At 47.6% G+C, this 17,500-nt stretch overlaps 1 protein-coding gene across 5 annotated transcripts in view; it reads right to left on the reverse strand.

Moving 5' to 3' along the window:
• pcdh7b (protocadherin 7b) overlaps nt 1-17,500 on the reverse strand; it is a 110,153-nt gene that overhangs the window by 36,757 nt on the left and 55,896 nt on the right. For 2 of the 5 annotated variants that reach the window (XM_076972503.1, XM_076972505.1), the window contains exon 2: nt 17,243-17,435. The exons of 1 other annotated variant lie outside the window; for it this stretch is intronic. In XM_076972503.1, coding sequence (XP_076828618.1) covers nt 17,243-17,435 — 193 coding nt within the window. Of the gene's footprint in view, nt 1-17,218; nt 17,436-17,500 lie in introns of all 5 variants that reach the window. 2 more of the 5 variants (XM_076972502.1, XM_076972504.1) reach the window with 1 other exon arrangement.

Below are 17,500 nucleotides of genomic sequence, written 5' to 3' on the forward strand. Positions count from 1 at the left end.
CCTAACAAGGCACTCTAAACTCCTCGACTCTGAAGTCCTCTGCTGAGAAGTGTTTACAGTTGTGGTCTGGAGCTGCAGAGCAGAGGCCTATCCAAACATCGCCAGTGTCATCAGAGAAAGGCCACGATGTCAGCATCTCTCAGCCTTCTCCACAGGGAGAGAGAGAACGTGCGTGTGTTAGTGAGAGAGAGAGACAAAGAGAGAGAGAGAGAGAGGTCCATTCTCCAGGCCGTACTGCGTACTCGTTTAGACAGTGAGTGAGGGCTGAAAGCTACCCAGGAGTCTTAACCTGACGTTTCTGCTGGGTTCAGCACATCTGTGAGTGGATCTGTTAAAGTGAGCCATCAGACTGCAAGACTCCACTTTAAACAGATATGGCTGACGTTCCTAATCCGATCTCCAGGTGCAAAAAAATGGGGTTTTTTAGTTATGGCCTCAGGTATAAAAACTCTGTCTGGCTTCTTCTAAAACAGAAAATAAAGCATTATCTAACCAAAACTATTGCCTAATAAAATGTCTATAAACAAAATAGATACATATATTTTATACAAACACACACACACACACACACACACACACACACACACACACACACACACACACACACACACAAATATATATGTATAAATATATTTCACACAATTCAATTACACTATGCAATTTAATGCCTGCATACTTTCATACACATTAAATCTTGGTAAATGGCTGGGTTATGCATTTCACTGATGCCTTTCATTATTGACATAAAATGCATAATAAAAACCTAAAAACCATATACACAGTTACACGGCAGGCTAATTTTATGACTCCTGTTACATTTTTAACCGCATTACCTAATACGAATTATAAGCACCTTAAATACGTTTATAAGCAGTTTTATATCCACCTATGTTATTGATGTGTTAACGCGTCTAGCTCGTGCCCTGTCAGCGGTATCGCGTTCTGACATTGAACAGGAGAGAGGCAAGGTTGTCCTGCCAGCTGTCACATGCGCCTTCACGTTGCATAATTCCGCACGGCAGCTCGGCGCGTTTTCCAAACAGCGCTGAATCATTCGGGAGGGCGCGCGAGCCCGCAGGACGCGGCACGCGGCCGAGATTATAGCACACATGAAGGGCTCTTTGATTAGGCGCGACGGCTCGCGCCGCGGAGCGCGGGTCTTTATGCCGCTCGCTCGAGCCCCGCGCGACTCTTCATCGCAATACGTGACAAGAGACAACGGAGATTACCGGCGACTGATGTCCCTCATGCCACTGCAATAAATTAGCAATGCCGACTAAGGAAAGCGGTCCGAGCCGTCTTGCCAGTAGTCATTTACTATCATATCACCATTGTTAAGATCATTATCTTCCTCGGTGCACAGAGTTAGAGTGTAAATGGTAAAGTGTGGGCAGTCTCTTTTTTTTCCTGCAGGTGCGCGCTCATTTGTCTGTCTGTCGGTTCTTGGCTTTCGCTACTCACCGTCAGCTGGCTGAGGGGAACAGGTGGGGCAGTTCTGAATGAAGACAATTAAACACCTCAGAGACACAGAGCCAAGTCCTTTCATCCCCCCCCCCCCCTCAACCACCAACCCCTCCTCTCCTCTCCTCCTTGTGACAGGAGGGCATGGTAATGCAGGCATCATGACTTTGGCAACTCAACCCCAGGGTCAGGACGCGTCACTCACTACAGGTCAGTAGGGGGCGCACTATCAAGCTCAATTACCATTATCTGTCAGTCAAACTAGTGTAGCATGCAGCCACAAGTCATTGTCTGCACAACAAGGGACACATCTATATCTATCTCCATTAAGAGACCAAACGTGTGAAATGCTTTTATGGCAGATTAAGAGATTAAGCCACTGTTGCTATACATAACAGTGCCGGATAGGATTATGGTAAAGTGACTCTTACATAGACAATGGAAATTTTACTTACCACAAGACATCACGCCTTACATACTGATTATGTCTATGCAATTTTACACAAGCCACATGGGAAACACACACCCTCAGACACACACACACACACAGAGTAAGGTGTGAAGAATTGAATATCTTTGGCAAATGTATTCTGCAAAAACACAAAATAATAACATTTTCAGACATAACGTAATTAATCTGAGGCAGGGTGTTCTCCTGGCCGTGCGGGGGGAGACGAGTTCCTCGGTCCCCTTCTGCAGCGCCGGCGTATAGCCGGTGCAGCGCACGGACTGTCAGCTCCCGTAATTATGCCTACAGAAGAGTGCTTCAGAGACACACTCCACGCTCACACTTCTGGGGGAGCCATTTTCAGCCGACTCTATCCCCAGACCTCAGGAAACGACACACACTTAAAACTGTCGTATTGAATTCCTGAAGCTCCTCCAGCTCAGCCCTAATTCTGACAATTAATTACTGCGTTTCATTATGACTGACTGAAGATCATTCATACTAATGTGCTCGGGGAGAATACTGCATTAGTATAATGACACCGGTACACACGACGAGGAGCGGCTGTAATCCTATAGGGCGTTGCACTACAATAGCAGCTGCTCCGACATCAGTTTGGATTTGGTGTTATCGGGTTATACTAAGATGCTTCTATACCATTAGGTGGAAAGAGTCACTTTGTGTGTACAGCCAGCCTCTACATGATGACCTGTGCAGACATAAATGGTAGATGCAGACAAATACACACACACCTGCCTTTGAGTGGCATACATCCTCTAATGGTTTTGTTTCAGAAGAATCATGCAGTCAGCTGGTATTGTGATCAATGCTAACACCATTACTAACATCACTCATCTGCTCTCTAGTATATATTTATGAGCGCAGGAGTGCTGCTTTTCCTGGCACACTTCTCTCCTTTATGTGTATGTGTGTGTGTGTGTGTGTAAGATAGACACGAACAAACAGACAGACAGCTAGACAGACTGCTATACAGCTATATAGATAGCTGGATAGATCTGAGTGCATATACTGTGTGTAAAAACTACAAATGTTGCCTGTGTTAGCAGGCTCGTGCAAGGGCTAATCCACTTACTGATGTAAACACATGCATCTCCATTTACAGGAATGGCCTCTGATCCAATAACACACGTTACCACAGGAGCAGACGTCTGTGTGTGGGTGTGCGTGACGCTCACCGGTCCATAAATGGTTTGGCATGCGGAACGCTGAGACTACAACAAAAACATCTTCATATTCATGTTGTAGTTCCAGTACACACACAAAAAAAGACCAATATGTCCATTACAGGGAGCAAGGTCAGACTTGCTTGTAGTCAAGGTGGAGTTATGCATACAGTAATGATCCCATACACATTACTGGCCATCCACAGCCTGGGTTACTGATCGGGATTTACCAGCGGAGCACATCTGAGCTTTGATTAGTGGCTTTAGGCTTCAGTTGCTTCTTTTCTGTGTGTCATGTCTGGTAGTGGAAAATGAATCATTTATGACTTTCTGGAATCAGAGACCTTGAGCAGAGAGAGAGAAAGAGAGAGGGATAGAGAGAGAGCAGGACAGAGACAGAAAGAGGGAGGGAGGAAGAGACCGAAAGATGGGAGACAGTAAATATTGGCTAGGTTGAAACCAAGGACGGCAGCATGTGCCGGGAGCACTAGAGTATATTTCCCCTGGTGCACACAGACCACCCTTGTCACTACAGGCCTCGTGCAAGGAGGTCCAGGAGCAATATTAGGATTTACGTGAACACACACACACACACACACACACACACACACAAACAAGCACACTCTTGAGACACCTACACCTTCTGTGCACAAATGCTAAAATGTCATACATAAGGCACAAAGCAGGACAGAGAATAAAAAAAAGATGTATATGTGCCAAATTAAGTCCTATTTGTTTACTTGGAAAAGAGATGGGGAGACAGAGAGAGAGAGAGAAATAAGTAGACAGAGTGATAGAGAGATGGGGAGACAGAGAGAGACTTGGTGAGACGGAGGAGATTTATCTTGCACCGCGGCGGCCCGGTAACACAGTAGAACTTGTCTTGCACTCCTGTCTCGTACTCCTGTCACTGATACATACAGGAAACCACACGCAGGCCCAGAGGAACCGGAGAACAGCAGTGCCACAGACGGCCCTCCCCGCCAACGTCCCGATAGTGTTCGCCCGTGGCCCGAGAAACCGAGTCACTGTCCTCCTTCTCTCTCCGCCAGCACTGCACCCACAAGCTAAAGCTCGGTAGAGTCCCGGCCCCGGCCCCAGTGCACCATGGGACGCGGGACGCAGTTATGATTCTATTATTAGCCCGTGAAGCTGAGAGGCTCCGTAGCGTCTCGCCTTGATAAATGAGAGTTCGTTAATTGGACGCCGAGAAAATGCCCGTTTGCCACTTTTGACACGTCTGGATCCCCAAGCAGACGAGCGCAGAAGATTTGCAATTAAGTGACGGCAGGCGGGGGGAAGACTGCTTGTGTGCGACTGCTGGGCCAGCCGATTAGGTCTGGAGAATGATATTAAGACTGCAGCATAAACAGATGATTGCAAAAGTGATGGAACCAGCTGAACTCTCTGCCAGTCTGCCAAAGGCAGGGAGGGGTTGTGTGTGTGTGTGTGTGTGTGTGTGTGTGTGTGGGGGGGGTTAGTTATGAGGTTTGAGATGTGAAGAGTACTACATGTCCTTTGTCTTGGTTCCTTATTATGACTCTGTTGTGACAGTTGGTGTCACTTAATATTTCCTTAAAGGATGAGAGAGATAGAGAGAGAAGAAGAGAGTGAGAGATGGAGGAAGACACCTGTAAAAACAGGGATTTTGTGGTATTTTCTTCTACCCTGATAGACTCTGGCTCCGCCCATGTGGACTCCGGTGCCCGAAAGTGAGTGTCTAACCGTCTAACGGGCTGACACCTGATCCAACAAACACTCCCCCTCCAACCCCACCCTCAAAACCCCACCCTCCCAAAGCCCCTCTCAATTGAAAGAGTTTGCTCCCATCTGTAAGGTGTGGGCAGAATTAGTAAGTGTTCCAGGGAACTGCGAGACCTCTAAACTGGGAAGGACAGAGGTGTACAGAGTGATGAGTGTTCTCTGCGGCCAATCTGACAGGCCGACCAGCACGGCACACAGGAGCACCTGGGGGGCCTCGCTTTTCTTTGTTGAAAGTTTGTGCTATGTGCTTTATGAGAACATACAGAATAAACTCAACACGTCTCCTCACACTTGAATAAGTGACACATGCCATAGCATCCTGCAGAGCACAGATGTTTAGGTTCAAGGTTTCCGTCTCTGTAACCGTTTCCGTCCCTCAGAGAGCGACGGCCAGAGAGGAGCGCGTGGAGCTGATAGCGTATTTAACGCTGCACGCAACGTGACTTCCCACAGTCCTTTTCATGTTCCACGAGCGCTCCTGCCTTAGGGTACAGTGACAAACAAAAAACCCTCTACATCTTCAAGTCTCCCCCCAAACACAGACAAACAAATTTAAACACTCGGTTGTTCAAACCCCCCCCCCCCCCCCACAAACGGTCTCCCGACAGCTTCCCCCAAGCCAGCTAAATGTGAAATCCTTTATTGTTGTGCACCTCTCTGTTCCTGACACCACGGTGCCCCCATCACGCGCCCACCCACCACTGCTCCTCTATCTGGGGGAGGATAATTCCAGCGCATGTGCTCCACGTGTTGTATGTGAAACCTCAGATTACACTGGCACAAAGAACTGCACTACTGTGGTAGGATGTGCAGTGATAATCCATGATTAAGGCATGTAAGAACAAAATGTTGTCGACATTAAAAGCTAAAAAAAAAAAAAAAAAAAAAAAAAAATGAAAAGGAGAAAAAAAACCCACAATAAAAACCAAATTCAGGATAATGTTATTTCTTGACCCAAAACATCTGGTCTGGGCCAGTTACCTTGGGACAATTTCATTAATAATAAAGAGGTCTTGGTATTAAAATTTCACTTTTTTCTCTAATAAAAGGCAGATTTAGAGGTGATTTGGAAGTCTCTTAAGTAACAAGGTGAAGAGGAGAGAGGACAAGGGGTGTGTGTGTGTGTGTGTGTGTGTGTGTGTGTGTGTGTGTGTGTGTGTGTGTGTGTGTGTACATGTGCACAGGGATTAAAATGATTTATGCCTCACCGGCATGCCTTTCCCTATCACAACATGAGGGGAGAGCAGTTTCTCATCACTCATATCACTCCAATGTGTTTCAGCCCTTCCTGAAATCCACTCCGTTTCTCCTCTGCTTCACCTTCTGCCTCAGAGTAGGGCCGTCCAATAACACGGCCGCCGTCACAGCTCACCTTTGACCTGAACACACTGCCTGCGACATCACAAGAACCCACCAAAGGTTCACATGCAGCACAAAAGGAGAGTCTCTCTCCGCGACCGACAAGACTAACGGCTGTGTTGTGTTAGCCTTGATTAATGGCCCTGGTGGAATGCTGAAACATCAAGTTGAATAAAATGGAAAAATGACCATAATTAGATGGAAATATTTGCTCAAGTCTAGTGAGAGACCCTTATGGTAATTTATCTAGTAATAGGTTTGACCTGAAATATTTGAAAAACCTTTGAGACGGTGCTATTTGCTCCAAAGGGCAAAAGTTTTGTTTTTTAACTAACAATGCCAAAAGTTCATATTCTGCAAGTGTTTGGCTAGTTGTTCAGCAGCAAAATTCCTTCCCAAAATCACTTTCCACCCATACTACACTCTGTGTAGGCAGATTTCAGCCGGATTAGCAGAGCAGTCATTGTTCTCCTTTGGCAGAGCTAGCTGTGAAAGTGTGCAGTAACAGCACTGCTAGCAGTATTTTACAGTAGGAACGCTGCCTGTTTTTGTCAGCATTAAAGATGCTAGCTGTGTTAACCGAAATGCCTCAGTGTGTGCAGAGATCCGTGAGCCGCTAGTGCCGCACCTGTTAGCGTAGCATCGTGCTATCCCAAAGCACACGCCTTACACAAGGCCCCAGAAGCACTTCACTGTGTGTGCAGGTGCTACGCACATATTTACAAACAACCTCAGCTATTACACAGCCCTTCTCTTGTCTTCAAAAGAACAGAAAGAGAGAGACAGATAGAGAGAGAGAGAGAGAGAGGGGGAGTGAGAGAGAAAGAGAGAGAGAGGGAGTGAGATTGAGCAAAGCTTAAACGAAACAATGGAGCTAGTCCGTTTGGCATCCAAACGCGGGGTTAATTTTCCTTTATCATCCCCTCTCCACGTGCGTCCGTTAGCGGCGGAGATAAGGCGGGAGTGCGGGGGGAAGGAGAGCTCGGGCTGGCCGGGCTGACAGGAGGCTGATGCGCTCTGGAGGACTGTGCTGCTTGCTTCCATTGATAAATTAAATCCCCCTCCAGTTCAGCCGCAGCCTTATATGGAAGTCAATTCCAATTTGTCTCTTTTTGTTAGTGGTTTTGTCATTCCCGTGCAAGCACGTGTGTGTGTGTGTGTGTGTGTGTGTGTGTGTGTGTGTGTGTGTGTGTGTGTGTGTGTGTGCGTGTGGGCGCACGCGCAAGTATACGTGCGTGTCCTCTCCTCGAGCTTGGAAACGTGTGTCAGGAGTGAATGTGAAGGTCTATTCTCTGGATTAAGCCACGGACTGGTTTTGTCACTTCGTGTAAACATGGTAGCGGCTCGGCTAGCGTGAGGCGGCTTCTGTCATCAAAACCTCCACCCTCGCCTCCACCTGCACACCACCTTCACCGAGCTCAAGGCCCGAGAATGACATGCTTGTCCAGAGATGAAACAATGGAGAGGGAGAGAAAGAGTGAGAGAGAAAGGGAAGGAGGGAGGACGACAGAAGAAGAGATGGAAGAATGAAGAAACACACAGAGCAGCGGAGGAGTGATGCGGCTTTGAACACTGAACCACTTCAGAATTTGGGTGGACAGTCTTTTCTCCTCCCTCACACCTCCATCTTGCTAGCAGGCCAGGGTGCACAGAAGCAGCGCTAATCTTTCCTTCCACAAGGCCGCTGTTGTCCTGTGGCCAGCCATTATTCCCTCAGAGGAAGGGAATAAAGTGTCAAAAAGACACTCACATACTCACACGCACACACACACACACACACACACACACGTTTGCTCTCAGCCAGGTGTGTCCCTGTAAGTTTGTATAGGTGGCTAAGCCTGATTTCCGGAGTGGGATTAGGGACTTTAGCCCTCAGTGTTTCGGGCCTGACTCGCGTTACCTTGTAATAATTGGCGTGTTGTCATGTGCTACGCAGGCTTCTCTTCACAACAGGCCTTCGTGCTTTCGTGTTCCTTCATCCCCCTTTCAAATCACAGCTCATTGTCCTCAACAACATTTTTTTATGTTCTTTTGATTTATGTTTTTTTTTCTTCCTTTTGTGGGTTGTGGTATGTGGGAGGTTAAATGATTTAGGGGGAGGGGGGGGGGGGTCAAAAAAAAAGGTTGTTTTCGTTGCCGTTTCAACACCCTGTCGTCGCTACGTCACTGTCACCTGGCATTCCAAGCGTCTCCAGCCTGTCTGTTGTTGATGTGCAGATATTCTGTGTTTTCAACTCCGTCTCCATTGTTGCCGTTTGCGAAGACCGGAATTAGAAGCACAGTAGGAGATGTGGTAGTTGGAAGGACTCAAATGAAATTTGTCAGGCCCCAGGCATACTTTACATGACATTTCGATAATTATGTGCCGATGCATATTCACCTCACAACAGGCACCACATGAAAAGAGACGCCAAAAATAATTCCCCAGACTGTCAGGTGTTTGTTTTATTTGTCTAGCTGCTGCTACGACTCATTCGGCTTCCCTGACCTCTCCCTTCACACTGACGGGCAATTTGGTTTGTCAGGAAGAGAAAAGAAAAACAGATTTTTTTTTCACCCAAAAGGATTTTTTTTTCTTGAGTGTTCAGTATGGTGAAGTTAAATTTTCTTTCAAAAATATTAATAACTGAAATATTATGTATATTTATATTTGTATTTATATTTAAAAATATATCAGGGCCTGAAAGATCAAATTCAGTATCATACAAAATTAAAATATTTCCACATTTCATTTGGACACACAATTTACTTACCTAAATATATTACTGAGCCATCATATTTATTACATTATTTTTTACATAAACACTAAATATCATATGAATCATGAATATAATAAAAAAGGTTATTTGATCATTTCAGAGGATATATAGTAATTTCATATGGTAATAGAGTAATCATTTTGAACTTATTGGCGACAGATGCTGTCAGTTTTCATCATGCTGTGATTGGCCAGTGAAAAGGTCACAGAGGTCATGCTGAGAGGTATGGGCTGAATTAGTAGTGCAAAGCAACACATACTGAGACATTGTAAGGGGGTCTGACCTATAAGCCACTGGCACAAGCTCACACACACATACACACACACACACACACAGACGCTACCCTAAACACTATCTCTTCCCACACGCTCCAGACATTTTCGGCCATCTGTGGAGGGATCGGAGAAATGGCTCTCCTTCTCTCCAAGTACAAAACGCTTTCATCTGTTTCATTTTTTAGGAGACAAAAAGCCATGGAGGAGCCAGAAGGAGAAGAACCTGAGGACAGGGGACAAAATGGGACGGGCAGCAGGCACTGTGGAGACAGGGCTCGGGGTGTGGCCTGTGGGTGTGGCCTGGGGTGGGGGTGGGGCCTGGAGGGAAATGGGGACGGGCAGCAGGCCCTGCAGGGGCGGAGACAGGAGGCCATCCTCCTGCTCCCAAACCCCGAACTGTCACTCTTGCACAGTGGCTGCTCATACATCTCGACACACAGGCAGATTTATACCAGGCCAGGGCCGAGGGGAGCAGCCCAGTCACGTTCTGGGGGGGGACAGGAGGACATACTAGGGGGTCCAGAACTAGATATGGAGATAAAAAGTTCCTTTAGAGCAGGCATACTCAACTAAATTTGTCCGCGGTCCAATTTTGGCAGATACCTGTGACCCGAGGTCCGGTGCGGGTGGGGGTGGCGAACGTAAGTTGTTGAGCAGGGGTGGCGAACGTAACACTCGTGACGGAGTGTTTTTTCAATAGCCCTGAAATAAATGCTACGGTTTTGTTTTGGTCCGTATCCAGTTAATCAGGAATGAGATTGGGTCCGGACAGGACCGCGTTCGGGTCCGGATCCGGACCGCGGTCCGCCAGTTGAGTACCCCTGCTTTAGAGCAATCATTTGTCTTGTTCTCACCACAGAGGATACATCTTCTGGAAAAAAAAAAGATGGTAAATTGGTGCTGTTTTATGATTGGTGGAGAATGTGGTCATGGAGAATGGCCAATGAGTTTATTAATGATTTCTCATTAATATGTATGTGCACGCATGTGTATATCCCCCCTCCTTCTCTTTTTTATCCTGCTTAATTTCTGCCTCAGTAATTGCGCAGATCCGATTCCCGATGAGATTGCAGGTACTTCAAAGTCTGGCCACCAACCCGATGGCGAGCGTTATCTCTCTGTGCCTGCAGTGCCGCCTCTGCCTGCCTGGGCTTCCGACACGAGTGCGCTCATTTAAGGAGTCACGCTCTCTTCCCTTCCTCATTCACGTCAGGCATTCAGCGGGAAGCCGAAGAACGCCCACTCCTTCTTGAAAACGCTGGTGTCACATTCTTCCGCGGAGAGTGGCACTATCTGTGGGATGCCAAAGAGCATCACACGTGAACGCGTGAGCCGTGTGGAGCCCTGCAAAGACTAAACACATTCAGACCTGTTTAATGCCTCCAATAATAGAGGCGGTGACGGAACGTGAAGTGCACGTGACTCCGTGACACGGTTCAGACGTCTAATATGATTCCCTGGGCTTTTCTTTGAAGTGAGGTAAACGCGCTTGGCTATGTAGATAAAGAGCTCTCATGCTTTCGATCTCGTAACTTGTGTGTCCAAAGCATTCTGGCATGAGTTGGAGGGTTGAAGGTAGCCATGGGTGAAAGGGAACAAGTCATAGCTGCACCGTGGCTCTACACCGTGAGCACTACAGTGAGTATGAATAAGGTCGGTAAGTATGAGCAGACAGTGAGTATAAGAACTTATGTCGAGTATGCCCAAGTATGAAAACCTAAGCAACAGCCAGATGATCCCAGTAAACCTGCAACAATCTCAGCCACTAGGACAATGTGACATGTCAGATATGCCACTGGTTAAAGCACTCTCTATTTGAGCCCCTAAACACACACACCCCAAAGGACAACTGGGTGTTTTTTTTTTTTTTTTTTTACATCTAATGATACCCCCCACCCTACATAATAACACCTGTTTCAAAGTGAATCATGTCCCCTTTGCAATGGCTTGATCTTGAATGGTCGCTGTTGCTGACCACACTCCGGATTTCACAATTCAGTGTTATTGCTGGTGATTTGAGTGGCGTATTCCTGTGGAGGGCACTGCACCTGCTGGGCTGCTGAAAGACCACGACGGTGATGGGGAAAAGTCACAATCTCTTCAGAGAGCAATACGTTACTTAGAAACGAGGGTTATGTTGCTTACGGAGGCTTGTGTGAGGTACTGTTAGTGATTCTGTGTTTCACGAGCGTGTGTCGGTGTAGCTAAAGAATGCCATGTTTGTGCTGATCCCTTCTTTTCTCTCCCCTCCTCTCTCTTCCTCCCCTCCTCTCTCTTTCATTTTCTTTCTTTCTTTCTCTCCTTTGGCATTCTGTTCACAGCTGGGAGTTCCTCCTTTGCACTTTAATATCCTTCAGAGAGGCACCGTTTCTGTCAATATTTTATTGACTGGCGCGCGTGTGCGGCGGGGCGCACGTGTGTGGGTGCACGCGTGGCCGCGAGGCCCGGGTTCTGTGCGCATCGGTGGGAGTGAGGAGGGGCGTAGCATCTCGCCGCACAGGCAGAAAGCGTTCCAAACGGCGCCGCGCTACCTCCGGATCGGCCCAGCCGCGGCCCGCAGCCGCAGAACCTTTGCCGCGAGCGGAGTCGGTGGCGCCGAGCGGCGAGACCTGCGACGTGAGACGGGTCTCCCGGCCACTCTGGCTCGCCAGGCCTTCCCCAGCCTCGACATGGCGTACGTTCCAAAGAGCCGCCACTCCACTGCACCTCAGAAGGCCGTGCGCTGATGAGACTTGTTTTGTTTTGCTCTGCTTGACAAAAACGGCACGTTTTTCACACGCTGCCTTTAGCTCGTCCTGGTAGATCCGAATCAGGTATGTGGGGTGAAGGGACCTGTTTTTTTTCACACGGATATTCACAATTCATTTGCAAGCTGTTCTGCCTGTTCTGTAGGTCCCACCCCCTCCTCCCCTCCTCCTCTCCTCCTCTCCTCCCCTTTTCCACTCCTCCCCGCCTGGCAGCCAGTCAGGCTCAGGCCTGCTTTGCATTTTTCACAGTAACAACAGGGGAATCACTGCTTTGAACCTCTGCATAATACCTACACCACAAATTAGTTGTAATTTTTTTTTATGATCATGTGACTCGGTAAAGATCCGCAGGTGTCAAAAGACGACGGGGTGTGTGTGTGTGTGTGTGTGTGTGTGTGCGCTTGTGTGCGTGAGACAGCAAATTATTTAACCGCACGCACGGACATGCTCACACACACAGCTCTTCGCACATGTGTAGTCTTGCCTGTAACTGTGTGTTAGATTCTAATTCATCCATTTATTTCCGCACGCCTGCAACAACAGTAGAACTCCCTCGCCAACATGCCACTCAGTGACCTGAGCACAGACCACAAGCCCCACAGCTTGTACTCATCTACAAATGATCCCAGATCAGCCCTTAAGCTGTGTGAGGCTTCAAACACAGACCTTCTCAGACTGAATCGACGCATCGTGCCAGCTTCGCCACGTTGCGAGCCGCCATTCTAAAAGGCGCTCGATGGCGGCCGAACGGAAATATCAGCGAAGCAGACACGAGCAGGCAGAATTCTAATTCTCTGCACAGTTATTGTTCCCACCCGAGTTGCGCGAATGGGGCTGTGGCTTATTGCACTGGGCCACTCATGAGCTTTTTGGTAATATGAATAGCTTTAATAACACACTCCTCACACTACCATCTGGTCCCTTAGATCCAGCTCATCAAATGCACCACGGATGAATCAGGCTTCCCCCACTGATGCTCTCACTCAAGGTATCTGTTTATCGTCTCCACACAAGACCATCTCATTCGGTAATGTGCATGTGCGCGTGTGTTTATGTTTATGTCTACAAAACAAAATATGAAAATATGCACCGAGTCCCTCTGTCGCTATTTTCCGAGGGTAATATTCACCGAAAATAAACAGCTTAAGTTGGTCTGCTTTCACCTTTGTTGTTTTGATTACTAGGTAATCCTCCACTTTTCTAATCTAATCTAGTCCAGTGGTAGAGGAACATCGCCACTGGAATACGCTCTCTGCTCTCTCATTTACTCTTTCATTTTCCACTGTGCATATCTGGCGTAGCACATACTTCACACTGCATTTAACAGATTAATATTAAATAAACCATATACATATTTTTCCATTTGAATGAACAGATCACCACTGAACTAGAGTGGTACACAATGTGACACTGATTAAACACCACGCTAAATCCTACACTAAAAGGGGGGGGGGGGGGGGGGGGACTCCCCGTGTGCCGTAAATTAGTCCGAGACTAGGGCATCCGTCCGGAACCAGCACCGTACAACTACACCTTACACTTCAGTGAGTGTAATTACGGAAGATATTAAAAGAGCAAACTTCCCGAGCGCAGGCGCTGGAGTCTGGATAAACACCCGTTCCTCATCCGGGTCTCATATTTGAGGCATCTGAAAAAGAAGCAAAGCTGTTTGACCACAACCCTTTAGAGTGGATTGCTGAGTTGAAAGTATTGGTAATATAAAGAACCTGCTGATTTATAAGTGAATGGCATGAAACCATCCGGGCCTGACTTACGTCTTCCTGCCTTCTTCAGCAACGGCCAGGCAAGCAAAAGCCGTACTGGTGCGCTTGTGATTCTGGGCTTGTGGGTCCGGGAAGAGGGGATGTGTGGTACACGACTTAGCACTAGTGAACTTGCTCAGTGCATAATGGAGATGATGAAAAGGTATGTGTAACAGGTGAAGAGCAGAAAAAGTGCTTCAGATCACCTTGGCTCGCTCTTAGAGCTGAGAGAGAGAGAGAGAGAGAGAGAGAGAGAGAGAGAGAGAGAGAGAGAGAGAAAGAGAGAGAGAGAGAAAGAGAGAGAGAGCAACCTTCCAAATGAAGAGTGAGAAGAGGATTAGAACTGGTGCATTGATTGGACAATCATTGATTGACAAAGAGCAAGTTGGAAAGTGGGATTTTTCCCTTGAGTTTCACACACACACACACACACACACACACACACACACACACACACACACACACACACACACAAAGTACAAACTGCCCTACACTGATCTGCACAAGCTTGCCCACACCTCCCGTGTGGCATTAGGCCGCCCTGTAGTGGTAGATGTTTTCGTGTGATGTGCCATGTGCACGTGTGTTCTCTTTCTCCCTTTCAGATCGTAATCGCCTCCAGGTAATCAAAGCTGCGGTACATAGTAATTGCAGGCAGCACTAGATGTTAGTTCACCATAATCTCACTGTTTATTAAAACACATCCTGTCTCAGGTAGTCATAGGCAATATTACAGGTTGAACTCAGAGGCTGCTATGGCATAAAAATCTAAACCATCAGGGTTCATTCAGATAGAGAAATTGGGCACAAGCAGTAATGTCATCTTGTGATGAATTACTTTGAACGTAGATAGGCTAACATGGGCTGAAGCACTGAAATGAGGGAAAATGTGTGTTTGAGTCTGCACGTGAGAGACCCTTAGGGATACTAGCAGAGTCGTGCAATCCTTTTGGGCCAGACCTAACCGACTGGACATTTGAGCCAATTACAGACACCACACACACATGCACACCCACACATAAACCCACAGGGGGCAAATGGGTTCTGGTACAATTGAAACATGGGCTTTAGGACCTATACTTCTTTTAGGCATTTACAATTTGGCTTCTGGTAATGAAAGTGTGTCTCCCTCACGAAAAAAAAACCACACACACACACACACTTCTAAAGACTGAGGTGAACAAACCTCTCCTATTTATTAGGAGATGATTCATCTGTTTGTCTGTTTCTGACCTTGAAACATCTCATTCAAAGGAAGAAGCAGATAATGGAGAACAGAGGGATCAAAACATGGTGAAAATGAGACAATGGAGAGACAGAGAGAGAGAGAACGTGAGAATGAGAGAAAGAGAGAGGGAGAATATTAGAGACTGAGAAATTGATCACGAAATGTTCAAAAACAGATTTGTCATAAGACTGTGTGTGTGTGTGTTGTTTCTGTTTCTGTGTATGGGTTAAGAGTTGGCACTGCACCGTGTGGTAGTGTTTTAGTATGTTTCTAATGCTCATAATTCACAGTTGTTGTTGTCCCCAGTGTAAATACAGCCAAAGGGTGTAAACCCAGGCCAGCTTTGGTACTCATACATCTCATCCTAGTGAACGAACCCTCACATGATTCACACCAAATGTCGTTCGACTCACTAGTAATTCCACTCAGATGTTCTTCTAAAATGGAAGAAGCCAAGCTTTTGTTTTTACTAGTGCAAATCTAACATTGTTTAAGTTTCCTTTAATTCTCTTGGCCAGGCCTTCTGACTGATGGCCAAATCTCAGTTTTGATCTAATCTACTTCTCTGCCATTGGTCCTTCTCAGGCCAATTACTTTAAACCCAACCTGAATTGAAGGCAGACTATAATTGCTGCTAATTTGGCCTGGCATTGTCTGACTGGGAGCCTTTGAAATTGCCCAAAGGATAAAGCCTCAAATCTTAAACAGGGAGTGGGTTAACACAATTTACCCCCGCCAAGCCCATTTAATCTACATTTAGGCCAATGTTCTCCAAATGGCAACGTTAAAAATCACATTTCCCTCATGCTACCAGCGAAAGCAGGCTGAGGTTTGTGTTCGCTGCCAGGAGCCACCTCACTTCGTTCGGGCTCCGTTCCTCCACAACGTCAGACCACGGCGGAGCTTTGAAGGACCCGAGGCGTAACCTCGGTAAAGTATCTACCGCGTAGTGGAACGCCTTTCGTTTTTTCCTCTAATAATAACAGCGCATTTCGATGAACTGGCCAATCTCGATTCGGTGGTACTTGGAGTCCGCATTCTAGAGGGAAACGGCACGCAGGGCTGAAACAAAACAGCAACTCTGGCCGATCTAGTATCACATGGCGATGACAGCACAGTCCTGCAGCCTTTGTTGCATACCAGCCTGAGAACAGAAGGTCCACTGATGGTGTCCCTCAGAAAAAAAAGAGAGACTGACCACAGCTCATCAACAGAGGGACAGAGTGAGACTGTATCAGTGAGGGACTGTACATATAAGGACAGAGTGAGACTATATCAGTGAGATACAGCATACAGACAGATACAGTAAGACTATCACTGAGATACCGTATGAGACTGTGTGACTATCACAGTGGGATAGAGTGAGACCGTATCGGTGAGAGATCGTACACAGAGGGAGAGTGTGAGCTTGTATCAGTGAGACCGTACAGTTGGCACTTGCGTTCTCACATCTCATTTCTCTTAAACACCTTAAACTGAAGCAGGGCCTCAGAAGCCTGAGCCCAGTCCTGAGTGGAGAAGAGCAGTCTGCTCGGTGCTAAGTTTGGTTTGGAAGGAATCTGGCTGCTATGCTTGGCATGTTGGTCTTTATTTCTTTCATGCCATAGTGTGTCTTACTAAAACAAACACTGACGCCGAAAAGAAAATAGTAAAAAAAAACAAACAATTTTTTTGTTAGCAACATTTTAGTCCATGCACACCCACACACACCCACACGCACCCACACGCACACACCAGTCACGGGCCTGGAACTCAGGCAGGGTTGGGTGTGGTGGACACGCAGAGGCCCGGGGTGAGCAGACACGAGTTCAGACGCTGCTGGCAGCTGGACGAGGCGTGATCGGCTGACCGGGCCGGTGTGAGCTGAGCCGACACACAGAATGCGGTGATAATCACAGCCAAACAAAGGATGGAGGAAGCGCGGATGCGGGAGGCGGCATTAGAGCGACGCGCCGGATACACACTTACTGTAGACCAGCTCGGCCACGTTACTTCAGTTAACACACCAATCCCTGATGTGTACGCCATGGCCCTGGCGCTCTGCCCACAAACCCCCGCCCACCCCTCCCCTTTAATCCCTCTCCTAATCCAATCTCTGCGGAAGCTCTCCGGGGCGGTCGTGCTCGTGTGTGAGTGCCTGCCGTCCCTCTGTGACCTAACACTGCTTGACCTTTCCCTCCATCTTAATCGCCTTTCTTTCTGTAGCTCATCTTTCCGTGTTTGCCCCTACCATTTTCCATATGTTCTGCCTCACCGACACTGCCATCCGGCGTTGTCCTCTCATACGCATCCTCGGGCAGGGGCAGGCTTCCAAGCCGGGGGCCCGTGGAGCTCTTGCTGCTGGGCGTCTCCGATTCGTCCAGGCCGCTGTCGTAGCAGCTCTGCAGCGAGCCCTGGTGAGGGTCCTGGGGCTGGCTCACCACCGAGAAGGTCACTCGGCGGAACGGCTATAAGAGAACAGATTGCCGGGTGTCACTGGACGGAGGTGTTCGAAGGATGGAAGGTGGGGGAG

This window comes from Brachyhypopomus gauderio, chromosome 14, assembly GCF_052324685.1.
Source record: "Brachyhypopomus gauderio isolate BG-103 chromosome 14, BGAUD_0.2, whole genome shotgun sequence".
In the NCBI taxonomy this organism is placed as follows: Eukaryota; Metazoa; Chordata; class Actinopteri; order Gymnotiformes; family Hypopomidae; genus Brachyhypopomus; species Brachyhypopomus gauderio.